The sequence below is a fragment of the Notolepis coatsorum genome (assembly GCF_963971535.1).
Source record: "Notolepis coatsorum genome assembly, chromosome: 1".
Lineage (NCBI taxonomy): Eukaryota > Metazoa > Chordata > Actinopteri > Aulopiformes > Paralepididae > Notolepis > Notolepis coatsorum.
The window spans coordinates 151,835,819-151,846,644 of NC_140165.1; the positions used below are offsets into that span (position 1 = coordinate 151,835,819).

General features: G+C 43.7%; 1 protein-coding gene across 1 annotated transcript; it reads right to left on the bottom strand.

The window, feature by feature from the left end:
• Positions 1-2,434: 2,434 nt before the first annotated feature.
• tmem230b (transmembrane protein 230b) lies at positions 2,435-6,492 on the bottom strand. Its single transcript, XM_084312683.1, has 3 exons — positions 6,105-6,492; positions 5,315-5,437; positions 2,435-2,864 (listed from the first exon to the last, which is right to left on the bottom strand). Exons 1-3 carry the CDS (start codon positions 6,198-6,200, stop codon positions 2,724-2,726), a joined length of 360 nt encoding a protein of 119 aa, XP_084168809.1. The 5' UTR covers positions 6,201-6,492; the 3' UTR covers positions 2,435-2,723.
• Between the last annotated feature and the right edge of the window lie 4,334 nt (positions 6,493-10,826).

Here is a 10,826-nt window from a genome sequence, read left to right on the forward strand (position 1 = left end):
ACTATCGATTCGTACGTGTTGTGTACTTAATGTGCACATGTCTTAATGTGCAAATCTGGTATGTCATAAATGTATAGATGTAGCAGTACTGTATCTGTATGTCGTGTATGTCATATATGTTATGATGAATTGAAAATGGGGGACCCTGATGTAAACAAGACGAAAGTCTTTCTCTGGTCTGCATCCCCTTAACAATTGTATGTATTGAGCTGTACTGTACTGTACCCATTCTGCAATGTTAATAAAGTTTTCAATCAATCAATCAATCTCTTTGGTGGTCTGGTTCCCAATGAAATGTTGCATCTATAGTCTATATGACCACATGGTGGTGTCAGTGAGCATGACACAACAGGCTCTCTGAATTGTGGACCTACTGTATGAAACTATTTAGGAGAGTAGTCAATCCACATATACTGTAGGGCAAATGGCAGCGTTTTAATTTTTCTAAAGATACTTGCTGGCAGGAATAGATTGTGATACGAATCTAAATAAAGAGAAATCAGTGCCCTGTCTCCACCATCAAAGAAAATAAAATGTTGCTAACTAATTAACTAATGTGCAACTGTCTCCATTATGATAGTTTTGGAAGCTATAGGGTTCTGTCGCTGCAATGTTCTTACATAACCAGCATACCACTAACTTATAACAGAAAGATAATGGGCCAAACCAGCCCACTGCTAGCCAACTAATGACTGTGTATACCATAGTTACAAGAGAATGCATTTGACATGCCACTACAGAATCTCAAACCTGCGTGACTACTTCCATCTTATCAACGTTTACCAACACATGCCAAGTCTAAATCAGGAGACTCAAGCACAGTGAGTAACTTTAGGCCAATCAGTATCTTGCCTGTTATCTCCAAAGTTGCTGAAAAATGCATTATTGAACAGCTAATCTCCCATATTAATAATAGCCTGTACACTCTGCACCCAATGCAATTTGGCAATAATTTGTCAAATTTCAGATTCATGAGGAACTGTTTAACATCCACTGCTGCCCTTCTCTATATGAACGCAATGATAATTTCCCATCTCATGTACTGTATGACTAGCTGGACCCATGCAAAAAACACAACCATGACACCCATTGTATAAGCAGGCCCTCAAGGTGCTGGACCGAAAACCATATACTTACCACCACTGTCACATCCTCAGCAAGTACAGAATCCTCAGCTGGGAAAACCTCACAAAATACACTGATGCCTGCCTACTATTCAAGATCTTAAATGGCAAGGCCCCCCCACCCCTCAGTACTTTTATCAAACAAAAAAACATCTTGTAATAGGTCGACAAGATCTACCCAGAGAGGGGACTGTACTGTGCCGTTTAGGTCCAGCTCAGTCAGTCCTGTTTTGTAGTCAGAGCCACTCAGTTCTGGAACACCCTACCAACTGAAATAAGACACTGTGCTACCTACCACATCTTTACAAAAAAAAACTCAATACCTGGTTATTAACCAATTAAACATGTAATCACTTTTAATCAGTTCATTGTGTATTTTATTATTGCTTTTAAAACCACGCTGTACAGCGATATTGAGATCATATTTAATTTTTTCGCCATGGCATTCATAATTCCGCCACCCAGCTTCTGGGGATACAGTGGGACCCTGCACAATAGTGCAACGCCTCAATACCGCCGCCTGGTGGATGATCGGGCGAGTTACAACCGGAAGTGGCCATCGGTGCATCTGGGAAATCCGTCCGGCAGTCACATATCGTTGCGGGACTACAGACAAACATATGCATGCATATGGATCGCTGCCATAACTCAATAATCGATATGATTTGGGCGTTTATTGCGCCATACAAACCGGAAATGGCTCTAGTAGATCGACGTCAAATAAGTGGGATCTTTTTCCTTCAGTCTCATCGGCGAACGGTAAGAGGACAGTAACGTTACTTTCAGCTTGATTGTTTATTCTTTTCACTGCAAACCGATCTGATCAATATATCACCCATACTACATAAAGCATTTACTGACGATCACGGAATTATAAACGACCCCCCCCTCCCTTTCATCCGCACATGATGAATCATAACGTATACGATCATGTACAGTTGAATTTTTTAATATAGCGTGTATCGTCAATAAACGGCAGTTGATAATCTATATATGCGTTTGTCTATAACTCACGTTCTATGAATTACTGCAGAAAACGATAAAAACATACTTATATTCTAGAAGGTATTTTTGGAAGAATATATGAATGAAAAAGTATAACGTTCCTACATCCTGAACGATAGATAATCGATGTTGAATGGGCCATAGTAATGTCAATTTAGCAATACAATTTAAAAAGTTATAGCCCTGTAAAGAAGGTGAACATCTCCATAGGCTTAGAGTGGTGGCAGAGAGGGGCATGAGGGGGGCAAACTGCGTGGCAGACAATGTGTTAAGAGCTAAATGGAAAAAGGAAAGTTGCCAACATACATTTGCTATTGTTTATTTTCCAACTTAACAAAAAAGTGATCATTTGGCATTATATAGGAGTCTGGCATCAACTAATGAAGAATAGACTTCTCAAAATAACATCAAAAGCTTTTAGCATTAGATGTATTCTAGATGCCTAGACGTTTTATGGCAGGCATAAAATGATTCCATTTATTTAAAAAAGGCCTTAAAATCAAAGCCTTAAAATCAAGCTTGTGCTTGCGCTACTTAATATTTGGTTTAAGAATAAACAGAATTGAGCACAAAACAAAGAAGGGAGTGGTTTCCTCAGTCGTCAAAGTCTGGGATATCATCATAGGAGTAACCTCGGTAGCCCCTTGATGCGTAGTAAGCTATCCGCAGGTGATAGAAGCCAGGCAGGAAAACGAGGATTCCAATAATAAGGACAGGCACAGTTCGGTCAGCATGCTGAAACAGAGAAACAAAGACAATGAATCCTCCTGGTTCATTCCACTAATGGCTCATTAGGGACTAAAGCCTAATTCATGCTGAATAAGTAATTTCCTGGAAAATGATAAGCAGGTCTCTGGTGTTACAATACTATTCATAAATATTATTATTATTATTATTATTATTATTATTATTATTATTATTATTATTATTAAAAGGGCACTTCACCGAAAACCAATTAATTTTGCACATAACACATATCCCAAGGCTCTAAACAGTTTAGCACACATTAATTTAGTTTAACAGTTAGAGACAGAGTTAATGAGTTGAATATCTCTTCCTGTGATGTCATCAGAAGACCCTGAATCCTTGTGTTGTGTTAATTACAGCTAAATGAAATGATATAAATGAAAAATAGCAATCCCTATTGCAATCATTATCTACATTTTTTCATCTACATAATTTCATTGAGCTGTGTAATTAACATAACACACAGATTTAGTGTCCTCTGATGACATTATGGGAGGAGATATTCAAACGTATTATCTCTCAATAACGGTCAAACTAAATGTGTGCAAAACAGTTTAGAGCCTTGGGATATGTGTGAGAGTATGTGCAAAGCAAATAAGTGTTGTTTTTCGGTGAAGTGCCCCTTTAATTTAAAGAGGTGCCTCTGCATTTACTTAAGACAGATCACAGTTATGGAAAACACAGTTTTCTAGATTTGTTAATTACAAGGATTATTTGAGTTGTGAGGACTATTCATCAACTAAGAATGTCTTTTAGACGTCTCTACATGAAAACTCATCAATATGATGAATATTGTCAGACAATAAGATAGATATCAATTAAAGCTATCTGGCTGCAAGCTAGCCTAGCTTAGCATAAATTAATGGAAGCCGATACGGACCACTAGCCTAGCTTAAAACTCAGGGAGAGGTATTTTTGGCTAGCTGGTCCATATCCGCTTCCATTAATTTGTGCTAAGCTAGGCTATAGCTTGCACAGCCAGATAAGAGTAGCTTTCTACTGAACGCACAGGTTTTTACAGGTTGAAAAAACCCTCAGCTCTGAACTAGGCAGAATCTGCACCTGGCTCGCTGATAACAAACTATCATTATACCTGGGTAAAACAGAGTCCATTCTCTTCAGTTCAAATAACAAACTCGGCAAGACCGACGGCTTCTCAGTTACAGTGGGTGACAATATTGTCACAAGGAAAGATGCAATTACATACCTAGGTTCCATCCTAGAGGCAAATCTTTCCTGTGACAAAATGGCATCCAATGTAATCAAAAAAGTCAACCAAAGAACTAGATTCTTGTACCGGATCTCCTCTCTGGTAAACAAGAATACCCTGAAGACTCTGGCAGGAGCACTCATTCAAGGGTACTACGACTATGCTTGCACCTCATGGTACCAAAGCACTTCAAAGGCGCTAAAAACTAAATTACAACCCAGTAATTGACCTCTTTTTTTACTTCTAATTTTTACTATGTTTTTATTTCATACTTATCTTGTCTTGCACAGTCTCTGGAGCGCAACAGTAAGAAGCATTTTGTACAAAAGTATTCTGTACTTCTGTATGACAACTATTAAAGAAACTTGAAACTTGAAGAAACAGAGTAGACAACAGAGTACAGCAACTTGCAATGGGCCTGGTCTACAAGATACACTACACGACTAAGGTACCCATGTACATGTAAAAATACTTCCCAAAGGTCAATGAATACCACGACCACAACACCAGAGGGAGCTCCACAAATCATGTTAAACCCAGATTCGGCTCAAACAAGGGACTAAACACATTTAGCAATTATGCCACATCAATGTGGAACGGCCTACCCACAGCTGTAAAGGAATGTGAATCACTACCCACTTTCAAAACCACTCTCAAAGAGCACCTACGGGAGACTGCAATTCGAAACTGGCCCCTGTAAATGTCCTAACCCAACCCCCTCCAATGTAGTTTTCCCCGCCCACCTACCCAACCCCCCCCCCCACCCCACCTACCCAACCTCCTCCAATGTACAGTTTCTTCCCCCTCAAATGTATATACTCTCTTTTTTAGACTATTTTTGTATCACAAACAGTACTGTTTTTGTAGATCTGGTATGTCAATGTCTAGATGTAGCAGTACTGTCTATCTGTATGTCATATATGTTATGATGAATTGAAAATGGGGGACCCTGATGTAAACAAGACGAAAGTCTTTCTCTGGTCTGCAGCCCCTTAACAATTGTGTGTATTGAGCTGTACTGTATTGTACCCATATGTTAATAAAATGTTCAATGAATTAATCAATCAAAGAGGAAATTGGTATATCTTCTTGTCTGACTCTGGAGAAGAATGGTAAGCGCATTTCCCATAATGATGGCGTGTTCCTTTAACTGGAAATACTATAAAATAGTCTATGCATGTCATGGTATAAATGGCTAATAATAATCAATATTAAATGTCATACTCACTTTAACTTCGAAGTATCCTGCCAGAAGAAGGGCCCCAATGGTGATTAAGATGGAGCCAATTAAGAAGAGGACAGTGGCCAGTGCTATGGCTTTATATGGGACTTTGGGTGGGCTTCTTTTAAACTGTGGAATGGGATAGAACCTCTCATTAGACAATATGGCGCTTAATGTACCATCATCATGTTTCTCTCTCCTTACTTCCATGGAACAATGAGTAAAAAGTTAACTATTAGTGCACATGCCGTACTTACACATAGTGAAGGGAAGCTCTAGAACTGGACACAGTATGAACCATATAGCCTAAAGTAACCCTGACACGTAGCCTAGCCTACAACACTATTGAAGGAAAATGATTGGATCCCCATTTCACCTTGATTGAATTAAGTAGACTACATTGGTTGCATTTGGGGAGGAACAAGACACACATCCTGGGGGGGGGGGGGGGGGGGGGGGGGGTAGTACTGTACTGTATTTCACATTAGATTATACATTGTGTGTGTTTACACTGACTGCGTCCATTACTTTATTTCTTACTCTAAAGCTTCATTTGTTTTTAAGTCACACTAATATATACAATTGATTTGGTCCCACAACTCACAAGATCTCGAATTGGAGCTCCCAAATCTTAGGAGGATTGATTGATTGAAAACTTTATTAACAGATTGCAGAATGGGTACAATACAGTACGGATCAATACACACAATTGTTATTTTGTTAAGGGGTGCAGACCAGAGAAAGACTTTCGTCTTGTTTACATCAGGGTCCCCCAATGCACCCGTTTCCGTCTTACCTGTAAATCAATGTAGCCGTCATCAACACTTGCTAACTTGGAGTACCTAACGTTAGTGCTAGGAATTCCGTTTGATAAAATGTTACGAGCTGGCATCGTGGCTGGATGGAACAATGTTATCAAATACACAGGTCTGCTACTTGGCTACAATAGCAGCCGTAACATTGTAGCTTAAACACTCGTGGTGTGGGTCTGTCTTGCTCGTGCTCACAACCTCCTCAATCTCAGCTGATGTCCAAGAATAATGATTAATGAATGTCTTCACAAATGTACGCAATTGTAAAGCTTAATTTCGGGTAAAAGCCGTCTGTTTTCTACTAAAAGACAGCAAAACGTTGCAATATAGCTCGGCAGTCGGCACAAGTCTTCCGTGTTGTTTACTTTGAGTCCCACGCTTGCGCACTGCATGTGTGATTAGCATGACGTTTACCCTCCTCTATCCCCTCTCACTCACACAGTGCACACAAGCCTCGTGATTTTCAGAAAGTGTGATGCGGTAGGCATGTACGTACGCCGAGTATTATTAACGTAAAGATAATACTACTTTAATGAGACAAATAATGCATTAAATGCAATTAAACAACGTTTGAAGCGTGACAGTTCTCATTATTGGTTTGCGTCACTCCCTATGAACCACAATAGGGCGCTGTTGAGCTGTATAACAAGAGTGTGAATGAATGAATGAATGAAAACTTTATTTAACAGATTGCAGAATGGGTACAATACAGTACGGCTCAATACATACAATTGTTAAGGGGATGCAGACCTGAGAAAGACGTTTGTCTTGTTTCCATCAGGGCCCCCCATTTTCATTTCATATAGACATTTATGACATACACAACATACATGACATTTATGGCATAGGGACATATAGGTATTTAGTACTGATACATTTGTGACATAAGCGGTATTCAAATATACAGTACTGTTACCCCTAGATCCTGACAGAGTATATACATATGATGGGGAGGGGACTGTACATTAGGAGGGGGTGGGTGGGTGGGAGGGAAATATACATACGGCGGGGAGGGAATATATACATGCGGTGGGGAGGAGACTGTCTATTAGGAGGTTGTGGGGGTTTTGGGCATTTACGGTGGCCAGTTTCGAATTGCAGCCTCCCGTAGGTGCTCTTTAAGAGCGGTTTTGAATGTGGGCAGGGATTCACATTCCTTTACAGCTTTGGGTAGGGCGTTCCACATTGTTGTGGCATAATTGCGAAACGTGTTTAGTCCCTTGTTTGAGCCGAATCTGGGTTTAACATGATTTGTTGAGCTTCCTCTGGTGTAGTGGTTGTGGTATTCACTGACCTTTGGGAAGTATTTTGACATGTACATGGGCACCCCGGTCGTATATGGGCAGGCAGGTTGAAATGAGTTGAAGTGAGGTGAGGTGATACAGAGAGATGGAAACACTACCAAGTCTGTCAAAGAGTTGGACAATGTGGGGCGGCGTGGCTCAGGGGTAGAGTGGGTAGTCCAATGATCGAAGGGTTGGTGGTTCTAATCCAGCTCAAGCCCATGTCCATCCCACTGCCGTTGTGTCCTTGGGCAAGACACTTAACCTACTTGCCTCGTATGAATGTGTATGCATGTGAATGAATGTTGGTGGTGGTCGGAGGGCAGCTCTGGCTGCAATTGTAGCTTACCACCACTGGTATGACTGTGTATGAACGAATAATGGACTCTGTAAGTGCTCTGGGGTCACTGGGGTGTCACGAAGAGCGCTATATAAATCCAATCCATTATTATTATTATTAATGATTTTGTGAATATGTTCTTCACAGAAAGCTTAACAAAAAAACACATTTGCACAAAAGGCACGTTTTGCTCCCTGCCCACTTTGCACCCTGCCCACTTTGACAACCTAGGATGTGTGAGGATTGGTTCATTCCTCGCCACACGCTCCGCTCCTTTAAGGTGCTGTGTTGATTGGTGCATTCCCCGCCACACGCTTTTGGAGCAAGTATCAATTCCAGCGCGCACCTGTCATAGTTTTTGATTAGCGCCCCAGAGGCTTTTTATACTGGGACTTCCCTTCAATCGATGTCGGGTCGTTTTGAATACTTCTGTTTCTGCCTGTTGTTCCCCGTTGCTGTGCCTCGTCTACTCTCCCTCCAGGACATCTGTGGATTGCCGCTGGTGAAGACCTTGTCCCCCGTTTTGAGCTGCGCCTCGTTTACCCGCTTTACTCTTGCGCTTTGGTGAGTTTGAACCAAACCCTTTTTTGGATGATTCTGTTTTGTGTGTTTTGAAGAACACTGAATAGTTCTATTTTTGCTTACACTTGACTCAGCTAAGTTGTGTGTTAAAGGAGACACTGAAGATTATCATTTGCTTGCACTGGACTCAGCTGGGGTGTGTGTTTAGAAGAGACACAGAAGTTTATCGTTTTTGTTTTGCACTGACCCTCAGCTAAATTGTGTGTTGTGGTGAACACTGAAGATATCGTTTTGTTTGTTCTGGCTCAGCTAAGGGAGGAGGAGACCGCACTGCCTCTGTGTGATGTGGACTGTTATTTACCTCTCTCTCTCTCTCTCTTTTCCACCTCGAGTTGAAGCTGGGAGTTTTCAAGTTTTTCAAGTTTCTTTAATAGTTGTCATACAGAAGTACAGAATACTTTCATACAAAATGCTTCTTACTGTTACGCTCCAGAGACTGTGCTAGACAAGATAGTATCAAATAACATAGTATAGCATGTAATTTAGAAGAAGAAAATGAGGTCACAGTGGTCGGTATAGACATATGTACAATGTTCTGAGTTACCATATAATATACAATACTATGCAGTGTACTAATGTACAGTACTATCTAGTGCAAAGCAGAAATGGGATGAGGTACAATTTAGGTACAATTTACAGTAAGGTGTACGAGTTGTAGTGCAATCCTTCATCAATAAATATAAAGTGTGGGGAGTGGGTGCTACAGTGTGTTTGTTCCTCGGAGTATCTGCAGAGCCGCTTCAGCGTCAATACCGTTTCCCCACCTCGAACACCAAGAGGATCTGCAGAGCCGCAGATAACTCTGCTGAAGGCAGTCTCCCTTTGTTTCAAGATTGTTACTTGCTCCTTTTTGACTCTGAAAATAAATACGTCCTAGTATTTGGCTAACTCTGAACTACCTGTCTGTGCCGTGCGTTTGAGGTCGGTTTCAAACCCTAACATTACGACCCGACCATGTCGACCTCAGCCGACACAGACAGAGTCAGAACCGCGTTGGCGGTCCAGATTGAATTAACCAACGACCACAGCCTACAGCTAGGTGCGGCTGCGGCTGCTGTACAGGAGCTCCGAGCCCAGGTCCTGCCTATTCAGGAGTCCCTTGGCTCTCTGGCTACCCTACAGACAGCCCAGGGTAATCAGCAGGCTGATATTCTTCACCAATTACAAACTCTGAGTGACGCATTTAACGCCCTGCTTGTAACTCCACCTGCTTCAGGAGTCTCGGCCAGAGCACCACCCGCAGCCGTGGCAGGTCCCGCGCCTCCCGCTCCCGCACCTCGGGAACCCCGTCTCTCCGAACCACGGTTGTTCAACGGTAACTTCGAGGATTGTGCCACATTCATCATGCAATGTGAGTTGGTTTTTCGTCATCAATCCAGCCGATTCACTTCAGAGGGAGCCCGAGTGGCGTACATGACTAACCTGCTCTCAGGCCGGGCAGCACAGTGGGTTACTGCCTCCTGGTCAATGGGGGCTGATTTCTGTTTTTCCTACCCAGACTTCGTGGCAGAGCTCCGCAGGGTTTTCCACCACCCAGCCCATGGCCAGGACCCAGGAGCTCGGTTGGGCACCTTCCGGCAGGGCAGTAGCGGGGTCACCGACTACGTGCTGGAGTTCAGACTGGCGGCAACGGAGAGCGGGTGGAACGACCAAGCGCTTCGTCTCACCTTCATGAGGGGGCTCAACGACGCTGTAAGGGACCAGCTCGCGACCCGTGAGGAACCGGAGTCCCTCGAGGACCCATTCAGCCTCGCCATTCGCATCGACGGACGCCTCCGGGAGAGAAGGCGTGAGAGAGCCCGACTGGGACCTCCAGAGGTGACCCAGACCTCCCGCACTTGTGACGGTACTGCGGCCCGTCCTGCTTCCACCACGACTGGTGGTCCCTTCCCCTCCCGTTCGGCGCCCGAGGAGGAACCCATGCAGCTGGGACGCTCTCACCTTAGTCCGGCTGAACGAGAGGCCAGGTTCAGGTCCGGCCTTTGCCTCTACTGCGGCCGGGAGGGGCACCATATCTCCAACTGCCCCACCCGGCCAAAAGACCAGGCTCGCCGGGACCCCGGGAGATCCTGGTGAGCCGTTTTTCTCGTTCCCAGAACCGTGCACCACCTAGTCGTCTGATGAGCGTCACCCTGACCTGGGTGGACCAACGGGCGACGGTGGAGGCACTCATCGACTCGGGTGCTGACGAGAGCTTCCTGGATTTCGAGTTTGCTACCCAGGCCAAGATTCCGCTAGAGGACCTCGTGAGACCCTTGGAGGTGTTCGCGTTGGACCAACACCGCCTGGCTGACATCACTCAACGCACCGTCCCAGTCCTTCTCACCATTGCTGGTAACCACGTTGAGAGACTCCAGTTTTTCATCACCAGCTCTCCTCTTGTCCCTGTGGTCCTGGGCAGGCCTTGGCTCGCGCTGCATGAGCCCCACATCGCCTGGTCCTCCGGTACCATCAGAGGGTGGAGCTCCGCCTATCATGCCCAGTGTCTTCAGGCGGCGTCC

Excerpts from the sequence above, each read along its gene's own strand:
- tmem230b (XM_084312683.1), bottom strand. The coding sequence starts at position 6,200 with ATGCCAGCTCGTAACATTTTATCAAACGGAATTCCTAGCACTAACGTT. Across the intron at positions 5,438-6,104 it reads ACGGCTACATTGATTTACAG|TTTAAAAGAAGCCCACCCAA; the intron begins GTAAGACGGAAA and ends CCCATTCCACAG. Across the intron at positions 2,865-5,314 it reads CAGGATACTTCGAAGTTAAA|CATGCTGACCGAACTGTGCC; the intron begins GTGAGTATGACA and ends TCTCTGTTTCAG.